The sequence below is a fragment of the Archocentrus centrarchus genome, chromosome 6, assembly GCF_007364275.1.
Source record: "Archocentrus centrarchus isolate MPI-CPG fArcCen1 chromosome 6, fArcCen1, whole genome shotgun sequence".
NCBI classification, from domain to species: domain Eukaryota; kingdom Metazoa; phylum Chordata; class Actinopteri; order Cichliformes; family Cichlidae; genus Archocentrus; species Archocentrus centrarchus.
In genome coordinates, this window is record NC_044351.1 from 33,908,321 (window position 1) to 33,929,983 (window position 21,663).

General features: G+C 47.4%; 2 protein-coding genes across 2 annotated transcripts; one reads left to right on the top strand and one right to left on the bottom strand.

Annotated features, from left to right (window-relative positions):
• Positions 1-499: 499 nt before the first annotated feature.
• Positions 500-4,580, top strand: LOC115782027 (uncharacterized). The gene is made up of 3 exons (XM_030731996.1): positions 500-609; positions 1,858-3,217; positions 3,769-4,580. Exons 1-3 carry the CDS (start codon positions 500-502, stop codon positions 3,913-3,915), a joined length of 1,617 nt encoding a protein of 538 aa, XP_030587856.1. The 3' UTR covers positions 3,916-4,580.
• A 1,394-nt stretch (positions 4,581-5,974) lies between these two features.
• LOC115781411 (C-C motif chemokine 8-like) lies at positions 5,975-8,074 on the bottom strand. The gene is made up of 3 exons (XM_030731052.1): positions 7,975-8,074; positions 6,282-6,399; positions 5,975-6,172 (listed from the first exon to the last, which is right to left on the bottom strand). Exons 1-3 carry the CDS (start codon positions 8,033-8,035, stop codon positions 6,028-6,030), a joined length of 324 nt encoding a protein of 107 aa, XP_030586912.1. The 5' UTR covers positions 8,036-8,074; the 3' UTR covers positions 5,975-6,027.
• Between the last annotated feature and the right edge of the window lie 13,589 nt (positions 8,075-21,663).

Genomic DNA, 21,663 nt, shown 5'->3' on the forward strand with positions numbered 1-21,663 from the left:
CTTTATTGTCATTATACAGGATGTACAATGAGATTGGAGGGCCACTCCTGTTCAGTGCCACGTAACAGAAAATCAAACTCTCTAAAATAAAAATAAAAATAAAAATATTATAATCTAGTATAATCAATATAATCAAGAGATATACAGAAAATAAACAATGTGTAAAATATACAAAAAATAGAATGTATAAAAATATATACATACATTGGCGCAAGTGCCAGTAACACACAACCAGAGTATGGTTATTCTAAGATTAGTCCAGGTGAGCTGAAAAACAAGGTTACAGTGTTTCTTATAAAATTACTGTTAATAGTGTATCTTAATAGCCTGCTATTACGTTACTGTTACAGTCCAGATTAGTTTGCTGGGTCTTATATGAATTTGTGTGTGTGTGTGTGTGTGTGTGTGTGTGTGTGTGTGTGTGTGTGTGTGTGTGTGTGTGTGCGTGCGTGTGTTAGGGGTGTCGTTTGATACACTTAGACATATGAATAATGTTATAATGTTTTCCGGAGCCGGACTTTACCAGAAGTACTTGAACGCCGCATGCGCTCTCGGCGGTCTCTTTGAAGTGGCGTCTGCGGCTGCAGCTGAGTGTTTCTTCGGAGGGAGGTAACTGCTAGCTTACATCCAAAAGAAAAGAGTTTTGTATTATGATAATTTAAATTTCAGCCTCCGAACAGGTCATGGGACCTTCCGAAATAGTTTACCTGCGAAAAGCGCGCTTAAAGTTCAGCTTTTAGGTTTTTTTTATAATAGTTGATGGATTTTTCCAGCACCCCCTGAATTGGATAAGCTTGAACTGATGTGCCGACATGCAGCAGCTTTAAGCTAATTTATAAACGAGGGGAGAAGTGAAGGAAAGTCCATTTCACTTGAATATAACTCATTTAACTCATGCTGCTAATTTCCACATTCAGTTACAGTGATTGCTGCAATGTTACAGACGCCATTTGTACCTTAGAACCTTCTGGAGGTAGCAAAGATGGCTTATTCTGGTTTAGTCTAAACCAGAAAACTTCAGCTTTAAACCTCATTAGTTATCTATTATATATAAGTATGCTAATTTAAGTGTCTTAATTTACAGATACTGAGTGCTTTACCAAGTAGGAAAATCCCTGTAGTCATTCCCCTTACCTTATAGGATGTTTCATCACCAAAAACTACAAACATGATGGATACAGGTCCCAAGAATATGATGCATCTGTCCACACAGCTAAGCTTCCAAGGCTGGCAGACAAAAAGAAATTGAAAACTGGGGATGCGAATGGCTGAGAAACAATTGGGATGTAGTCAAAGAAACATGGCAATGGTGGAATGGCTTATTTATAATGAAGGTAATAATGAGCAGAGACATTTCAGAAAGGTGTGGAAGATCAGGTGATGGAAACAGAGGCAGAGTGTGGCAGGTTTGTATGAAATGACAGAATGAACAGAATAAGCAGAAGAGGATGATTTAAACTGATTTAAAGGTACAAAGAACCTATGAAATAAACGGCTATAGCTAGGGACAGTTTTGGTCCATTATCATCTGCTGATTATTTGATTATTCCCAATTTTGGTTTCCACTGACTGCTGTTACATCATTTTGTTCTCAGCACAGTGCACAGGATATCTGTGAGCACTGTGGCACGTCTCCTCCTCATATAATGTCAGGTGCGAGTGAGTTGGCACAATGCTCTAGGCTCTGGGTATGACTGTAATCAAAAAACATGGCACCACTTAAGTCATGTGATATTAATATTATTGAATGGTATGTTTTTGCTTGCTGTAATAACATTAATTAGTAAGAGAAACATGCTTTAAACTGCAAACTTTATGAATTTGAGACTAACCTCTTTTCCTTTTTCTTTCATACAGAATGATGTTCGACTTTGAGGAGGCAGACTTCTTTTTTGAAGCTGAGAAAAGAAAAAGAAAAAAACACAAAAAACACAAAACCAGCATGACTGTGAAAACACAAGAGAGCATCCAGAAGAAAAAGAAAAATAAAAACTTCAAATTCAGAGATGCAATGAAGGAAAGGAAACAAAAGAAAAAAGAAAAGGAGAAACGTAGACTGCCTTTAGAGTTCGATGTCAGTCTTTTATTTGAAGAGCGAAATAGTGCACAGGAAACGTTTTTTGAGAACCTTGAAGCATCGTATCCACCTGATCCTCTGACTCCAGACTCCAGGAAGAAAAGCAAAAGAAAAAACAAAGTCGTGTTTGACGTGCCGCCCTGTCACATCCGTATCAAACGCCCTAAATTTGCATCATCATCCATCGAAGAGAAGGAATCCGTGAGAGACGCTGAGAGCTGTTCGCAGGTCGCAGTGACAGGGAGCAGTCCCGATCATGGCTCTCAGTGCACCAGTGACGACATCAACAGCCAGGATTTGTTTATTACCCAGAAGACTTTCAGAAAACCGCTCCCCGATCCCTCCAGAGGCGAAGCTAGTTACAGACCTCTTGTGGCATCTCCTGAACTGCAAACACAGCAAGGCAACAGCCAGCATCCTCCGCTGGTGAAACGGTTTCATGAAGAAGCAGACAAATGGCCACAAGGCTCACAGCCTCATCAGCTGTGCGTGCAGTCGAACCCAGAAGAAGCTGAAGAAAATAAAGCATTACATAAACTACAGAGGAAGAAAACAAAGTCCTTTCTGACACAAAACACAAACGTTTGTGAAGAGAAGAGCGTCGCACGTCCCGTAAGTTTAAAGCACAGAGTGGGGAATCCTTTCCTGGATGAGCCAGTCGTTGTAAAGTCCTCCTTGGAAGTTGCAGAGCAAAATACCTGTCCTCCAAATCAGCAATCCCCTTCATCCCTTCCACGTATCGATGAGTCACTGCTACCTCCCAGGCCCACAGTGAGCTCTTCAACACAGACAGAAAACTTCTTCACCACTGAGCTCTCCTCCTACCTCAGCTTCTGCCAGAAAAGTAGACCAACCGTTTGTTTCGAGGACCTGAAACCTTTAGACCTGAGCCTTCCGCAGAAGGCGAGAAAAGACCTCAGGAGCAGTTTGTCGGAACTAGAGGTCAAAAACGAAGGAGAAGCAGGAGGCAAGGCCCCATCTGATTCTTCACACGTGAAGGAGAAGCGTTTGCCTTCGGGCCGAGGGGAAACTACTCCCAGCCCGCAGTTTTCAGAGTCTGATCAAAAGTCTGCTGACACGACGACGTCCAGCGAGGACAGCGAGCAGCCGTGCCGCATGGGCAAGCTGGACCTGATTCAGGTGAGACCGCGTGATCCTGCTCCTGGATTTTCTTTATTTTCACTAAAATCCTGCACCCACTGCTGGTTCATCTGTTTGAATAACATTTGCTAAAAACTACAATTCCCAGCAGTTTTAGGGGCTGAGACGTGCTAAAGATTGGGTTATGAAACATTTATGTGGTTGGTATATAATTCTATATACTACATACTGTACTATGTACTGTAAAAGTTGCTGAAGCTTTAACCTCTTCTTGAGTAGCAGTACAAAGTCCTCCTTTAAGGCAGCATCCATTAATTTTCTTCTGATTGGCCGCCCTGCACTAACAGCGGGTGGGCGGGGCTTCTTTGCACAGCCAGAGCTGTGCAAATGATATGATATAGTTTTTTGGCAGACTCATAATAACTGTATGAAAAACATACATACATTGATCTTTTTTCCTCACATAGAGGTGTAGAACAACAGCGAACAGACATTTCTCAGAAGAATTCAGTAAAATTATCTGAAAAAGAAAAAGCAGACCTGAAGCGTCATAAAACCGCTCAGTTACACTGATCTTTGTCGGTCTGCAGGTCAGAGCGGTCCAGATGAGACTCAACGAATCCTTCTTCTTCAAGAACAAAGGAGAGAGACCGTCGCCCAGGCCCGAGTCACCGCTGATGAAACTCGCTCAGGGCAGAGACGTCAAGAGCAGGAAGAGCTGCAGTTCACACATATAACCGATAAATATTAATTAATATGTTAGACCTGTTGGCTGATATCGACATATCAGCAAATAAGATGGCATTAGTTGATGTCAGTGATCAGTATTTATCTGTTCTGGTTCAGTTTTAATGGCTTCTGTTGAAGAGCAGTCTGTATCAAATGTGTCAAAACTCACCTCGAACCTCTTTAAGCAGAAAGGCGGTGACATCAACACTGTGAGGGAGCTCAGGATGTCTATGATTATCATATACACTGGAGAATTCTGATGTCCGCTATATGGACAAAAGTACTGGGCCGCAGCTCTTAATGTGTGAGTGCAGCTGTGTTTATTACCATTACCACAGGTTTAAAATAATAAAGCAGCGGCCTGCCTTTGCAAACATTTGTGAAGGAATGGGTCGCTCTAAAGCACCCGCCAAAGTTGTTATGTTACATGAATACAAGAAACACGCTGTTATTAAATCAAAAGTTGACTTCTAGGATAGAAAAACAAACTTGTTCTTCCTCTGAATCGGCTCATTTGGACCTGTTCTGAAGTTTTGGTATTTCTCTGTAAGTTCATCCTTTAATTAAAGGAGTTTCAGTGGCAGGTTTTTTTAATGCCATGTCACTGTGACATCATATCGTAGTTCAGTATCGTATCATATTGTAGTTTATAACTTGGTCCATTCTGCATAAGAAAATCATCTTTAATCAATTAAGGTTTATTTATTGTAAAGTTCATTTTCTGCACAGCTGGGACAGCTGAGTGTTGACTCAGCATTTACCAAATTCTTAAATGTTTATTAATAAAGATCTTTATTATTTGAATCTGTCTGTTTATTCTCATGAGAAGAGAGGCCAGAGTTTGTGGAGAACAATTTTCTGCTTTGAAACACAGCAAATATGCAGCAATGCTGAGTCATGTTTACTGTATATACCATATAAGTGCTACAAAATGAAAGCTGCCTCAGCAACATGGTTTAAAACAATATCAGTGCGACCAGCTGGATTTGCAAGAGACCAGCTTGATCCTCACCTGGACCAGACCCACCACCACAGACGGGGAGAACGTGCTCGCAGTTAAGTTCTGATGTAACAAACTGCTGGATAAATATCAGTGTTTTATTTTTGTAAGCAAAGCACATTTAATACATCAGTTAAATGTGCTTTGCTTGCAGAAGTAAACCCAGTGTAGAGTCTGCTTTTGCTTGGCTCAGGGTGTTACAGTATGATAGCACTTCAGTTATTGCTCAGGTGTCTCTGAGGCGTCTTTGTGCATGAGTCTGGCCTCCGTGCCATGGATGCTGTCAGCGATGCCGAGCTCCTCACTGATCAGCTCACTGGTCTTAACCTCGTACATGAGGGGAATCAGATGGACGACTGACCTGAGATTAAATTTCATTTACATTTTTTGCTTTTAATAATTCTGGAAATCCATCCTCTCCACCTTCTGGGGGGCGAAGCTGTGCCATCTCAGACACCTGGCAGTCTTCTCATCCTGGGGCTGTGTGTTTAGGCTTGACTGTGGCTCTCCGCCAGATTGTCCCGTCACCCCTCGTGAGTTGTGTGTGAAGGATCTCGACTTGCAGCCTCATGTTCCTGTTCCTGTTCCCTCCTGTGATTAAACCACCTCACTGCTGCTCAGCCACACCAACTGCATAACAACCATCTACAGACTGCAGCCTGCCTGCCCGGTCTCTGTCTCAGCCATACCGGTCATACCCTCCTAGACCGTGTACTCTCTGTACTTCAAGTAAAGCTTCCTATTCCCAGACATTAAGCTCCACCATCTTAAAATCAGCTGTACTAACTCTCTCACTGTAAATAAGTCAGTTGTTTTGTGTGTTTCTTGGGTCCAGCACAGAAGCTTGTTAACATGACAGAAAGTGTAATTCAGGTCAAACCAAGAAGTGGCCAGCAGGGGTCGGCTGTCGCCCTCACAACAGGGCATGAACCAGCCACTACTTTCTATTTTTGTGAGTGATGAGGTGTTGGAAATGTCTCATTAAAAATCACCAGATTGTCATTCAGAGCAGAATATTTTTATTGAAACATTCCTGGAGGGGATCTGAAGCAATACAAGAGTGTGGGTTTACTGATTCATCGCAAAGCATCTTAGAAAATACAGTCATAATAAAATGCTGTTAGCCCAGATTAACATAACAGAGCTTTATTGTTGTTGATGATGAACTCTGAAGATCATCACTGATCTGCTGCTGCTTAAAAGCCTTTTGAGCCCAGGTGACACTCTGGCTCACACAGACTCTCCTCCCTGCAGCTGTACGGATCCTGCAGGAAAATTACAACAGAGTTAGGACTGAAAAATACCACACTGTGTCTCATGCATTTTGTTTTGAAAGTTTATTATTACTCTAAATTACTCTCTGTAGTGACATACACAAATGCTTTTTCAAGACAGCTTCTGTGAGTCTTGGTGACAGAGATAATTTTCAGTGCAGGTATCCTTCCTGTAAAGACATTCAAACAGCATTCTCCTGGAGATGTCAGTACTTGAACTGGAAGAAAAAGAGAGATTTTTAATCACCATATTCATTTAGTGACCTCAGAAAGCCAGCACATCTTTACACTAAACAGAGGGCCTGAATCTCCAAGTTATGGCTGGATTAACCTGCCACAACTCTGAGCTGACACTGAGCAAATATCCATTTGGGGTCCATCATACCCAGCTGGTAATGCAGGCTTGAAGATGAACACAGGTTACAGAATTAATCTGAAAAAATGTATCACCGAGTTTCTACACATTCAATTCAATTTTATTTATATAGCACCAAATCACAACAAACAGTCGCCTCAAGGCGCTTTGTATTATAGGTAAAGACCCTACAATAATACAGAGAAAAGCCAACAGTCTAAACGACCCCCTATGAGCAGCACTTGGTGACAGTGGGAAGGAAAAACTCCCTTTAAACAGGAAGAAACCTCCAGCAGAACCAGGCTCAGGGAGGGGGGGGTCATCTGCTGAGGAAGAGAGCCAGAGATCAATAATAATTTATTCTATTCTAATCCAAACAGAACCACAGCTTCTTTAACCTGGATCAAACAGTGAAGACAAAAAGTTGATTCAGCATCGTGAAAGTTACATTTTTAAACTGGAACTTTTTAAAAAATAACAGCAAAATTCATCATCCTCTGTATGGTCTATCTCATATATATAAGTTGTCTATTGATCATGTGTTCACGCTATTGATCATGTGTTCACGCACATGATCAATAGAGGGTCATAACCACCTCCAGGGGACTACGCCCACAGGGGTTTAAATACCTGGGTCTCTCCACCTTTTGGTTGAGAACTGAAGAAGCCTTTCGGATGAGAGGTGAAACGTCTTCAAGAAACAAAAAGAAGTCCAGTCGCCTTTTTCAAGCTCCAGAGACTACTATGACCTGGATGACTGAGAATCTACACAGACATAAGTTGTCTATCTTCTATAGTTCCTTTATTTGTTTTACTTTTTCTCTGCTCTTCTTTTTAGATTACATATATTTTGATATTTATTATTATTGAGCAGAAGAAGTGCAGAATAAGAATTTCATTGTTCAGTGTAACTGACTGTTTCCTGTACACATGACAATAAAACGCTCTTGAATCTCTTGAATACTTATAACTACATCATGTTTTTGTGCTAAAAGAGAAATAATTTCCTTCTTACTAAAAACGATTCTAAAGTTTAGTTTCACAAATTCATCTACACAAAACATTTTGGAGAGCGTAGAGCAGACGTGGCAGTTGGTTGACTTGTAACGACAACTTTAATTTCTACGTTTAGACTTTTTTCTCAAAATTTTGACTTTATTCTCAAAATGCTAAGTTAGATTTTTTTTTTATCAGTGTGGCCCTGATGCTCCATAAAGGACAAATAAATAACAGTAAGTTAAAATTTTTAATGTGCTTAAAGAGCACGTTAAAAACTTTAACAACAAAATATAATCTGAGGTTTATTTACCCTGGATTCATACTTTCCCAATGTTGTAATTCATACAAGTTATTATGATGACTAATAAAATTAAATAAAAATTAAAAACCGGGCCTCTGATGACATTTATCCAGAGTCAAAGCAGAGTGACAGACTTACGGATGGCAGCGCAGTGATAAACAGTGAGCAGCAGAAGCAGCAGTCCCACCGTGGTCTTCATCCTGACTTCACTGTGGATGTGATGATGATGATGTCCTTCTGTTGCTGCTGCAAGAAGTGATCTGACTGGTAATGTATTTTCAGACGCATATAAAGGGCAGTGATCAGAGTTGTGGTGAGGGTTTATTTTTTGCTTTTTTGGGTAAGAGGAAGTGGTAAAAAATCATCCATCAAAGAACATCTCTGCAGCTGCTCCACACCGATCATAGAAACAGATAACCTCAAAGATGCATGTAATGGAAAATTTGTTTGTCAACTCTAATAATAACAGTGTCCCTCTTGGGTATCTAATTATAATTTTCCTGTACAGAGACTGAGTGTCTTGATAGGGAGGGATGGGTCCGCCAGGGCCCTCCTCAGGCCTGGCTCCAGGGTGGGGCCCTGACAACCCTATCCCAGGCATGAGAAACAATTCCCTTGGTGACTCTTCCATAGGAGTCTTTGGAATTTCATTGTCTGGCCCCTCACCCAGGACCAATTTGCAATGGGAGACCCTACCAGGGGGACAAACCCCCCCGGACAACATAGCTCTTGGGATCACTGGGATACTCAAACCCCTCCACCACCATAAAGTGCCAGTTCACCAAAAAAGAACAGGTCCTGACTGTTTTTCAACTATTGGCTGATGTGCCAAATAACAGTTCAGAGTACCCACCCTTCTTGGAGTTGCCGGGTGACTGATGACTCCATCTTCATATTGGGAGGTGAGGGGAGCCATCAAGATGAAGAAGGTGGCCTATCGGGCTCAGTTAGCCTGTGGGACTGGAATTTTGAGGACGAGGGGGACGACTCGCCCATCACTGAGGGTGAGGTCACTGAAGTGGATGAACAACTGCTTGGTGGCAGGGCCTCTGGGATGGACGAGATTTGCCCTGAAGTTCCTGAAGGCTCTGGATGTTGCAGGGCTGTCGTGGTTGTCACGCCTCTGCAACATTGCATGGAGATCTGGGGTGGTGCCACTAGGGTGGTAGTCCCCATCTTTAAGAAGGGTCCAACTTTCAGGGGATCACACTATTCAGCCTCCTCCGTATGGTCTCTGCCAGGGTGCTAGAAAGGAGGGTCTGTCCGTTAGTTGAACCTCGGATTCAAGTGGAACAATGCAGTTTTCATCCTGGTTGTGGAACTATCATCCAGCTTTTCATCCTCTCGAGGATATTTGAGTGTGCGTGGGAGTCAAAGCTCAAAGAGGAATCAAATATTACTCCAAGATTATGGATGCTGGGGTTGGGTCATGGAAGGGAGAAGTGAGCGGGAGATTGACAGACGGATCAGGGCTGAGTCTACAGTGATGAGGACGCTGCACCGGTCTGTCATGGTGAAGAGGGAGCTGAGTGTGAAAGCAAAGCTGTAGAGTTACCACTCAATCTGCGTCCCTACCCTCACCCTCAGAAATGGGCTTCCTCCATAGCATGGCTGGCCTTTCCCTTACAGCAGGGGTGGACAACTCCTGATCCAACACACCAGAATCAAATGGCTGAATTACCTCCTCAGTATGCAGTCAAGTTCTCCAGAGTCCTGCTAATGACTTCTATATGTGATTCAGGTGTGTTGGATCAGGAACACATCTAAAACCTGCAGGACACCGGCTCTCAAGGCCTGGAGTTGGCCACCTCTGCCTTAGCGATAGGGTGAGCAGTGCAGCCATTCGGGAGTGGCTCAAAGTGGAGTAGTTAGTTGATGTCAGCGCTCCAGTATCTTGCTAAAAACTTTTCAGTGGACAGCTAATGACCCTCTGTTTCTTCTTTGCTCAGGAAACTGGAACCCTTGTGTACATGCCTGAGAGTAAGTGAGTGAGAAGAGGAAAAGAAGAGAGGTCCAATCAGAGGGAGGTCTTGGCTTCCCTGCTTAGGTTCCTGCCTCCATGACCCAGCCCCAGATAAGTGGAAGAAAATGGATGGATGGATGGATGGATGGATGGATGGATGGAATGACTGCATGTGTGAAGATGTCATGTAACGTCTATGTGGCAGGCAGGAAGGAGGACCCCAATGCAGGATACACAAGACGGAAGTAAATAACAACTTTATTGGCTGGCAGAGCAAACTAAGGGCAGGGCTGGACAGGACCAGAGGCACAGAATGTAACAAAACAAACAAAACCCAGGAGACCAAACAGAAAATCAAAGATAGTTCAGGGGGTCTGCCAGGGAAGTGACAAAGTCCAAAACAAAACAAAAATACAGAAACAGAGTCCAGGGTATGAAGGCGGAGACGGACGAAGCTTTAACACTGAATGTGTCCCATGTGACACGACATACTTGAGAGTGGATGCAGCAGGCTTGGACAGCTGGAGGTGAAGGGTGGTGATCAGAAAGTCCTTTACTAACCCGTGTAAGGAATCCAGAAGCCATGGAGAGCTATCAAACAGCCCTTGAAGCTTGGCTGCAATGGCTTTCTGTGCTTCCTCACACGGGTCAGACAACAGTTCAAAACACAGAGTGTCCACTCTCCGAATGATTATTTTTTCTGTTCCTCAAACAGGGCAAGAGCAGCAGAGTCCATAGCTTGAAGATATGACATGGTTTCAGGGGGGTCCATGTGAGTCTCACTGACCACCGGATTATTTAATACAGTCCATGACTTAATGTTTTTCTCTGAGGTCAAAACAGAGCGACTCACTGTGTTGGTGGGCTGCGATTGCCGTTTCGGATGCTGATAACGATGCTCCTTCCCCACTGAAGCAGGCTGAGGAAATGGCGTTGCAGACTGGGTGGAATTCCGTGGTGGCGGTGATGAAATCCGCAGCTTTATACCGCACGGGGCAGGAGGTGATCCTCTCCACTGCTGCTGGGAGTCTAGCTGCCTGCCCTCCGGAAGAGGCTGAGGCGGCGATGAAGCGAGTGAGCTGGGTGGCCAGGGAAGCCCTATATCCCAGGTACCGGAAAAATGATTCCTCTGGCGTCATCCCACTTGGCTCAGGAGAAAACTCCTTCCGCTGCTGCCGGGAATTCCTCTTCCTCCGTCCCTGTTTAGACTTCTGAGGAGAAGAGGGGCTAGCACATGGAGAGGCAGGTGAGTGAGCGGCTGGAGCGAGAAAAAGCCCACCCACTCGGAGTTCCTGTGACTCTGGCTGTAGTATATAAAGTGGATCTATTTACTTCAGTGGAACCACTCCCCTTGTTACTGAGTTCACCTATAGGTTATCTGCCAGCGCAGTGATATGTTCTCTGTGAGTCTACCGTGAAGTTAAGTAAAGTCTTGTTCAATCTACCTCCGTGTTGGATCATGTGTTCATGTCACTATGTGGGAGTAAAGACACAACAAATTGGCGACGAGTAAAACCGGACCCTAAATAACTACACGAAACGGAAAATTAAGACCAAGGGGACGGAGAAACGACGGAACGAAACCTAGCAAAGGATCCGTGAGTAGCATAGCACACAGTGAAAGGATACACGGATAAGATTTGCACTTCATGTCCGAAATGGCTTACGTTGGGAAAGTTGAGGAGTTTGATAGCTCAAGTGAAGACTGGGAATCATACATAGAGCGAGTGGAGTAATACTGCGACGCTAATGATATCGGGGATGACAAAAAAGGTCCCGTTTTCCTCAGTCTAATGGGAGCTAAAACTTACAGTCTACTGCGTAATCTCCTGAGAAGACATCGTTGAGACGTTGCAGAAGCACTTAAACCCCGCACCACTAGTGATAGCAGAAAGATTCAGGTTTCATAAACGGAACCAAACACAGGATGAAAGCATATCTGAGTATATGGCCGAACTGCGCAAACTCTCGCAGCATTGTGACTTTAAAGATGGACTTAACGATGCCTTAAGAGATCGATTGGTATGTGGCATTCATTGTACAAGCACACAAAAAAGGCTATTGTCAGAAAAAGAGCTAGATTTGAAGAAAGCACTAGAATTCGCTACCTCAATGGAAACAGCAGCTAAAGGTGCATCAGAGCTACAGAAGAAAACCCTTGAAAACGAAGTGCATCAAATGTCTCTGAATGGGAAAAAGCAAAAATGCTACAGGTGTGGTAAATCCTCTCACCATGCAAACAAATGCTGGTTCAAGGAAAAGACATGTAGGAAATGCCATAAACAAGGCCACATAGAAAGAGCATGCAAAACAGACCAAACTAATACCCAAAAGAAAAAACCTGGAAAGAACAAAGGTTTTAAACCTAAATCAAAGGTCAAAGCAAATGAAATGCACAAAGTAACAGAACATTCAGACAACACAAACAGCAGTGAGGAAGATGATTTATCATGCTTAGAGCTGCATAGCATAACTGAAAAAGACCGGAAAATAATATGGGTCACGACAACAGTGTCTGGAGTGAAACTTAAAATGGATCTGGACGTGGGTTCAGCCTTGTCAGTTATCTCTGAGACCGACTATGACAGGCTGTTTTCTCACTTACCACTGAAAAAGACATCAGTGATGTTAAAAACGTACACAGGTGAAAAGGTGTCACCCAAAGGAAAACTTAAAGTGGATGTGGCCTATGGTGATCAAACACACAAGTTAGAGCTCTATGTCCTGAAAACCACAGGCCCAGCTTTACTAGGACGTGAATGGCTAAGAAGAATTCAGCTTGACTGGCATGCAATAAAAGCCCTAAATATCTCGACAAACCCCAAGAGCTCCATCCCCAGCTCTGACCAGAGACTGTCACAGTTGTTGGAGGCTAATGCACATGTGTTTAAGAAAGGCATTGGTAAACTTAAACACCTAAAGGCCAAAATTGAATTCAAAAAGATGCCAACCCGAAATTTCACAAAGCGCGCCCAGTCCCGTACGCCCTACGTCCCAAGATAGACGCCGAACTGCAGAATTTGGAGGCATCCGGCATTCTCTCAAAGGTTGACTGGAGCGATTGGGCTACGCCCATTGTTCCCGTGATGAAGAAGGGTAAATGTGAAGTGCGTATATGTGGGGACTTCAAGGTGAGCATTAATCCGATGCTGCGCACAGTACAGTACCCCCTTCCACGCATCGAAGACATCTTCTCATCATTGGCTGGTGGGGAGAGTTTTTCAAAGATCGACTTGTCACAGGCCTATCTCCAGATGGAAGTGGAGGAGTCAAGCAAAAAGTTCCTAACCATCAACACTCATAAAGGCCTTTACCAATACAATCGACTTGTGTTTGGTGTTGCTTCAGCTCCAGCCATCTGGCAAAGAGCCATGGATCAAGTGCTCCAGGATATTCCTGGAACACAATGCTACCTGGATGATATTATCATAACGGGAAAAGATGATGATGATCACTTCCAGAACCTGAGCAAAGTACTCACCAGGCTGAATGAGTATGGTCTACGCGCAAAGAGAGAAATGTGAGTTTTTCAAAAGTGAAATCTCATACTGTGTCATGGCCGGGGAGGAAACGGACGAGGAAGGACAAACATGCAGGACTCCGGAGATGGGCATAACTTAAAGGCATTTATTAAAGTAGGGAAAAACAATACAAAAACCGTTCAGAAGGGAGACGAAGGGGAACCACAGGGAGCACAGGAACACACGGGCACACAACATCAACGACGCGACAAGGAACACATGGAAACTGAGGGCTTAAATACACACTGGGTAATCAGGGCAAGAGGAAACAGCAGGGAACAACAGGTGAGGCAAATGAAACTAATTACACAGGGGAAGCAAAGCTGAACACAAAGCACAGGAAAACCAGACTGTCAAAATAAACAGGAAGTGACAAACCAAGGAACATACTGACTAAACACGGGGAACAGGCACAGACTCAGGACAGAGACGCAGACATATCACAACAATAGGAAACACAAGACAAACATACTGGGAGGAGAAGCTCAGGAAATAAACTAAACACAAAACGCTGGGCAAACGGCCCAGGACGTGACAGTACCCCCCCCTTAAAGGCCGGCTCCCGACGGCCAAAACAAGAAACAAAACCAGACCAGGGCGGGAGGCGGGGGACCAGGAAGGAGGGCCCGAAACAAAAACAGACAGGGAGCAAACAAAGTCAGGAACAAACCCAAAAACACAAGGAAGCACTGGAGCAAGGGTAGAGCACAAGGGCAACAAACAATAAGCACAAGGAACCGAACAAAGAAAAGCAATGGCACAAGCTGAATACAGTGCAAAAACCAGAGCAAAAACACGGGGATGAGAAAACAAAAAAAAACAACCGGATGAAACAAAAAGCGACGGCACAAGGCCGGAGAGCTCCAATGTCCAAAACAGGGGGTCGAAACAAGGAACAGTCCAGGAGCTATGACAAAACAAAAAACAGCAGGAGAAAAAACAGGCCACAGTTCAGGGGAGTCAGTGGGAAATCCAAAAACAAAAAACACACAGTTCAGGAGGCCGCAGAGGCCAAGGGGCCACAAAGCAAAATCCCAACGAGGGAGGCCGACCGCGCTCCCAGCGGCGGCGGCGACGAGGACGAGAAGGAATCACTGGAGGCCGACCGCGCTCCCAGCGGCGGCGGCGACGAGGACGAGAAGGAATCACTGGAGGCCGACCGCGCTCCCAGCGGTGGCGGCGACGACGAGGGGGAGTCACTGGAGGCCGACCGCGCTCCCAGCGGCGGCGGCGACGACGAGGGGGAGTCACTGGAGGCCGACCGCGCTCCCAGCGGCGGCGGCGACGACGAGGAGGAGTCACTGGAGGCCGACCGCGCTCCCAGCGGCGGCGGCGACGACGAGGAGGAGTCACTGGAGGCCGACCACGCTCCCAGCGGCGGCGGCGACGGGGAGCAGGCACCGGAGGCTGACCGTGCTTCCAGCGGCGGCGGCGGAGACGCGGAGAAGACACTGGAGGCCGACCGCGCGGCATGCGGCGGCGACGAGGAGGGGTCACTGGAGGCCGACCGCGCTCCCAGCGGTGGCGGCGACGAGGAGGGGTCACTGGAGGCCGACCGCGGGGCGTGCGGCGGCGGCGACGGGGAGCAGACACTGGAGGCCGACCGCGGGGCATGCGGCGGCGGAGAAGGGCGACCCCGGGCTCTGGTGGGGAACCCTCGGGTGACGTGGAGCGCTCGGACTGAGCAGAGACCCCCACCGGCTCGGACTGAGCGGGACCCCCTGGCTCGGAGCGCTCGGACTGAGCGGAGACCCCCATCGGCTCGGACTGAGCGGGACCCTCGTGCGCGGAGCGCTCGGACTGAGCGGAGACCCCCATCGGCTCGGACTGAGCGGGACCCTCTGGCGCGGAGTGCTCGGACTGAGCGGGACCCCCTGGCTCGGACTGAGCGGAGACCCCCATCGGCTCGGACTGAGCGGGACCCTCTGGCGCGGAGCGCTCGGACTGAGCGGAGACCCCCATCGGCTCGGACTGAGCGGGACCCTCTGGCGCGGAGCGCTCGGACTGTGCGGAGACCCCCATCGGCTCGGACTGAGCGGGACCCTCTGGCGCGGAGCGCTCGGACTGAGTGGGACCCTCTGGCGCGGAGCGCTCGGACTGAGCGGGACCCCCTGGCTCGGACTGAGCGGAGACCCCCATCGGCTCGGACTGAGCGGAGACCCCCATCGGCTCGGACTGAGCAGGACCCTCTGGCGCGGAGCGCTCGGACTGAGCGGAGACCCCCATCGGCTCGGACTGAGCGGGACCCCCTGGCTCGGACTGAGCGGAGACCCCCATCGGCTCGGACTGAGCGGGGCCCTCTGGCGCGGAGCGCTCGGACTGAGCGGAGACCCCCATCGGCTCGGAATGAGCGGAGACCCCCATCGGCTTGGAGTGAGCTGAGCCCATGGGCTGAACGGGGCCTACATAGTGCGGCACCGGATGCGTAGGCTGGGACCGCGGAACAGGGCACACTGCTGCTTTATTGAGCAGCAGGGGCTGCTCGAGGAATAGCCGAGGTGCAGGGGACTGCGTGGAAGCAGGCCGGGAGACGACTGGCTGCGTGGAAGCAGGCCGGGAGACGACTGGCTGCGTGGAAGCAGGCCGGGAGACGACTGGCTGCGTGGAAGCAGGCCGGGAGCCAGAGAGAGCGGGCTGTGAGCTAGGGAGATCTGGCTGCGTGGAAACAGACCGAGAGCTAGGGAGATCTGGCTGCGTGGAAACAGACCGAGAGCTAGGGAGATCTGGCTGCGTGGAAACAGACCGAGAGCTAGGGAGATCTGGCTGCGTGGAAACAGACCGAGAGCTAGGGAGATCTGGCTGCGTGGAAACAGACCGAGAGCTAGCTGACACTGGGGCCTGAGAGGGAGCTGACACTACTGGAGCTACAGAAGGAGCAGGAGCTGAGGGAACTGGGACCAAAACCGAAGGAACTAAGACAGGGGCTGAGGGAACTGACTGAGAGGGCACTGAAACAGCTGACACTGGGGACCGAGGAAGAGTTACTGGAGCTGACTGAAGGCGAGGGAGAGCGACTGGAGCTAGAGCTGACTGAGACCCTGCTGCTGCAGCTAACACAGAAAACCGATGCGAAGGCTTGGACCTGGTTGCCCCCACCCGCGGAACAGGAACAGGTGCAGAGGTCAGCCCGTCCGTGGCTGCCCCCACCCGCGGAACAGGTACGGGTGCAGAGGTCAGCCCGTCCGTGGCTGCCCCCACCCGCGGAACAGGTACGGGTGCAGAGGTCAGCCCGTCCGTGGCTGCCCCCACCCGCGGAACAGGTACGGGTGCAGGGGGAGCTGGAGCCAAGGGAGCGGGAGCAGGGTGAGCAGAGGGAGCTGGAGCTAACTGAGGGGTCTGAGACTGCGACTGAGGAGGAGCTGGAGCTACAGCTGACTGGGAACACTGCGACTGAGGAGGAGCTGGAGCTACAGCTGACTGGGAACACTGCGACTGAGGAGGAGCTGGAGCTACAGCTGACTGGGAACACTGCGACTGAGGAGGAGCTGGAGCTACAGCTGACTGGGAACACTGCGACTGAGGAGGAGCTGGCGCTACAGCTGACTGGGGAGACGAGAAGGCTGGAGCTACAGCTGAGGTCTGTGGCGCTGGCTGTGGATGAAGGGTGGTGATGACAAAGTCTTTCACGAGCCCATGCAGAGAGTCCAGCAGCCAAGGATGGTCACACACTAGCCCTTGCAGTTTGGCTGTGATAGCTTTTTGCTCAATCTCGCATGGGTCAGACAGCAGCTCAAAGACCAACGAGTCCACCCACCGAATGATGGTCTGCTTTGCCACCTCAGGGAGGGGAAAAGCAGCGGGGTCCTGTGAACGTCTGTCCTTGTTAGTGGGTTGTTTTGTTCTGTTGGGCCGAGATGCATGAGTTTCTGCCTCCAAAATGTCCACCATCAGGGGAGAATCGATTATCTCTACATCGGCGGGTAGCCAAGAGAGATCTGGCTGGCAGCTGGTGGTGTGAGAAAGCCCCTTATCCCAAACGGTTGTGATACTGGAGTCAGTCTTACTCACAGAGACGGTAGTTTGCGCATGACGCTGTGACAATATCCGCGGCGTTATACCGCTCGGGTCTGGGGGGGCCCCCCACCGATGCTGCCGGGAACTCCCCCTCCTCCGTGGCCGCCGCGACTGCAGTGGAAGGGGGAAGCCAGTGAGCGGAGCCGCAGATGAAGGACGCTGACGGGCACTGTTCTGAAATGCTGGGCCCCCCAGCGCCAGACGAGTGCCGTTGAAGTAGCCGGAGCTAGCCTGGTCTTTAGTATGGTCGCGTCGTTCTGTCATGGCCGGGGAGGAAACGGACGAGGAAGGACAAACATGCAGGACTCCGGAGATGGGCATAACTTAAAGGCATTTATTAAAGTAGGGAAAAACAATACAAAAACCGTTCAGAAGGGAGACGAAGGGGAACCACAGGGAGCACAGGAACACATGGGCACACAACATCAACGACGCGACAAGGAACACATGGAAACTGAGGGCTTAAATACACACTGGGTAATCAGGGCAAGAGGAAACAGCAGGGAACAACAGGTGAGGCAAATGAAACTAATTACACAGGGGAAGCAAAGCTGAACACAAAGCACAGGAAAACCAGACTGTCAAAATAAACAGGAAGTGACAAACCAAGGAACATACTGACTAAACACGGGGAACAGGCACAGACTCAGGACAGAGACGCAGACATATCACAACACTAGGAAACACAAGACAAACATACTGGGAGGAGAAGCTCAGGAAATAAACTAAACACAAAACGCTGGGCAAACGGCCCAGGACGTGACATACTGTGGACATGTCATCGACAAGCACGGCTTACATAAGTCACAAGAGAAAATTGAGGCAGTGCTGAAAGCACCTACACCTGAAAATGTGTCGCAACTGAGATCATACCTGGGTCTCGTCAACTACTACCACAAGTTTCTACCAAACCTTGCTTCAGTGCTGTATCCACTAAATACGCTTCTGCAGACAGGAGCGGAATGGCGTTGGTCTGAAAAATGCAAAAAGGCATTTGCAGAAACAAAAAGACTAATAACATCTGATGAGCTACTTACCCACTATGATCCATCCAGACCCATCCGTCTAGCATGTGACGCGTCCCCTTACGGCATTGGTGCTGTCTTATCGCACACAATGGTTAATGGACTTGAACGCCCAGTTGCATACGCCTCAAGGTCCCTTTCAAGTGCCGAACGCAATTATGCACAGATAGACAGGGAAGCCCTTAGCCTAGTATGGGGTATCAAAAAGTTCCACCAGTACCTCTATGGCCGAAGGTTTACCTTAGTGACTGATCATCAGCCCCTAGTGTCACTATTCAATCCACGGAAAGGAGTCCCAGTGATGTCAGCTGCACGACTACAGCGATGGGCCCTGTTCTTAGGAGCACACTCGTATGACATTGAGTTCAAGGGGACTAAACAACATTGCAATGCTGATGGGTTGTCACGCCTCCCACTGTCAACACATGTGGAAGAAATTCCATCTAAAGGGGACCCGGCGGAAATGTTCCACACAACACTGATAGACCAGCTGCCAGTTACAAATGCCATGATACGAAAAGAAACGCGGAATGACCCAACACTGTCCCAGGTGTATGACATCACAGTACAAGGCTGGCCGGGCCATGGGAATCCATGTTTTCCTGAGTTCTCGGCAAGACGCGATCAGCTGTCAGTTTGCCAGGGAACATTAATGTGTGGATCACGTGTGGTAGTGCCCCCCAAGCTTCGCACCAGAGTGTTGGACAGTCTACATGAGGGTCACGTAGGTACGGTGAAGATGAAAAGCCTGGCCCGTAGCTATGTATGGTGGCCAGGGATAGATAAACAAATTGAGGACATCACCAAAACCTGCCTAGGATGCCAGAGCATTCAAAACGCACCACCAAAGGCTCCCCTACACCCGTGGGAATGGCCGTCTGCACCCTGGCAGAGAGTGCACATTGATTTTGCTGGCCCGTTCATGAACTCTATGTTTCTCATAGCTGTGGACGCTCACTCAAAATGGCCAGAAGTAGTTCAAATGAAATCAACAACGTCCGAAAAGACTATTTCCATCCTGAGAACCACCTTCGCCAGGAATGGCCTGCCTGAGCAAATTGTGAGTGACAATGGCCCACAGTATACTTCTGAGGAGTTTCAGGATTTCATAAAAAGGAATGGTATCAAGCATTTCAAGTCAGCACCTCACCATCCAGCAACAAACGGGTTAGCAGAACGGTTCGTACAAACATTCAAAAAGTCCATAAAGGCAATGACAAAAGAAGATATCTCTCTTCAACACAAAATTGTCATGTGGATCAGCTGTTGACTGCTCAACCACGGACGCCGGAGCGACCGACACATCCAACTGATCCTGGGACCGACTTCGACCACAGTATAGTAACACCCACAGTTACAGAGGAAGTGCCCCCTACAGAGAGCACTCCACAAGTTCTGAGACGTAACCCTGAACGACTTAGGGCACCACCGAAAAGATTGGATTTGTGAGTTACTAATGTGACTTATGGACACAATCTAAAAAAAAAAAAAAAAAAAAAAACCTTTCAACATATGTCAACTGAATAACAGATTGTGTCAAATGCATGGGCAATGTTGTATGTTACTTTAGTTATGTAGCATTAATCTACAAGGGGAGGAGTGTAGTATATAAAGTGGATCTATTTACTTCAGTGGAACCACTCCCCTTGTTACTGAGTTCACCTATAGGTTATCTGCCAGCGCAGTGATATGTTCTCTGTGAGTCTACCGTGAAGTTAAGTAAAGTCATGTTCAATCTACCTCCGTGTTGGATCATATGTTCATGTCACTATGTGGGAGTAAAGACACAACACTGGCTGGGGAAGATAGCGGCGTCGCCGAGGACCTTTCCAGAACGCAGGTCCTCCGAGAGCCAGGTGACAGCCGCTGTACAATTCCATATCCACGGGGTCCATTATGGTCGGACCATGACAGAAGATGAGAAAACAGTTCAAATCTAAGCTGTGTCTAAGGTCATGATGCAGGTCACCATCATGCTGGTGCCAACATGATGTCGGGAAGAAAACTCCCCACAGCTGGAACAGAATTGCATCCACACACGAATATAAATGAGGTGTCATGTTTCCTTTTCAGTATCAATGCTGGTGTGAAGACTGTTTGAGCTGTATTGATCCCTTTGCAAAGGTTTCTTTCAATAAATATCAGAGTCAGATGTTTGGTTTCAGAGCTCAGGGATGAGTTTTCTCCAGTGATTTCTTTTCTGATTTCATGTTGATCCAGAAAACCTGCAGGTAGCCTCAGTCGGTCTGAACGAGCACGTACCTCTGAGTAAATGATTGAAGAGATGAGTGCCTGACAGCTGAGAGCAGACAGAGTCACGGCTGAAGTCTCAGTTGGTAAAGAACTCAGAGTGGAGAGCAGGTGAGACCAATTTGATTTTCTGACTGTACTATAATTTTAATTTTATTTTGATTAAAATTTGGAATTGTTCTGTGTTTGGTAAGAGGGCCATTCAGAGAACATTTCTGTAAACATAGTTCATCTATGTTTCAGCCATCATATTTATGGAAATAAACAGGAAACAAAGCAAGAAGGATGAAACACAGAGAATGAAAATAACTAAGAGAAAAGCTCTGAATCATCCCAAAATCCAAAACTGCCATAACAGAGAAAAGCACCCCCCCAGACCACGAAAGATGGGAGTGAAAGGATAATTCCAGTTTATTTCTGCCTCATGTATTTCTTTATAATGTTTCTGGTGTGTCTCTAAGAACTCCTTTATGCTCCATTTGGGCTTCATTGAAACAACATTAGCAGTTATTCTCTGGTCACATGACTCTGCAGTAGTCATGGGCTCCCGCTCCAATCAGCAGTGATGGAAACTCAGCAGCTGATTGGTTTGAGGGTCCATATGTGTCAAATTACACTCACTGGACACTTTATTAGGAACACCTCTCTGGTACCAGGTTGACCCAGTTTAGCTTCAGAGCGCCTTCAGTTTTGATGCCACAGGTGCTGGAAGCATTCCTCACAGATTTTGGTCCATTCAGGGTAAAATCTCATGAACATGGGGAGCTCCCTGCTGTGGCTCCCTGTGAATAAGGCAGCAGCCAAAAGCAGCTTTACTGACACGATAGCGTCGCACAGCTGCTGCAGATTCACGTCATCGATGCAGCCGCCAAATGATTACATGAGTCTTCCGTCCCACCCCATCCCAACGGTGCTCTGTGTTATGAGTGCAGACTTTAACAATGATTAAGATTAAGATTAAGATTGAGATTAAGATAGTGTTTATTTGTCACATGCACAGTTATACACAGTACAATGCACAGTGAAATGTATTTTGTACCTGCAACCATATATA

Excerpts from the sequence above, each read along its gene's own strand:
- LOC115782027 (XM_030731996.1), top strand. The coding sequence starts at position 500 with ATGTTTTCCGGAGCCGGACTTTACCAGAAGTACTTGAACGCCGCATGC. Across the intron at positions 610-1,857 it reads GAGTGTTTCTTCGGAGGGAG|AATGATGTTCGACTTTGAGG; the intron begins GTAACTGCTAGC and ends TCTTTCATACAG. Across the intron at positions 3,218-3,768 it reads GCAAGCTGGACCTGATTCAG|GTCAGAGCGGTCCAGATGAG; the intron begins GTGAGACCGCGT and ends GTCGGTCTGCAG.
- LOC115781411 (XM_030731052.1), bottom strand. The coding sequence starts at position 8,035 with ATGAAGACCACGGTGGGACTGCTGCTTCTGCTGCTCACTGTTTATCAC. Across the intron at positions 6,400-7,974 it reads TTATCACTGCGCTGCCATCC|TTCAAGTACTGACATCTCCA; the intron begins GTAAGTCTGTCA and ends TTTTTCTTCCAG. Across the intron at positions 6,173-6,281 it reads TGTCTTGAAAAAGCATTTGT|GATCCGTACAGCTGCAGGGA; the intron begins GTATGTCACTAC and ends ATTTTCCTGCAG.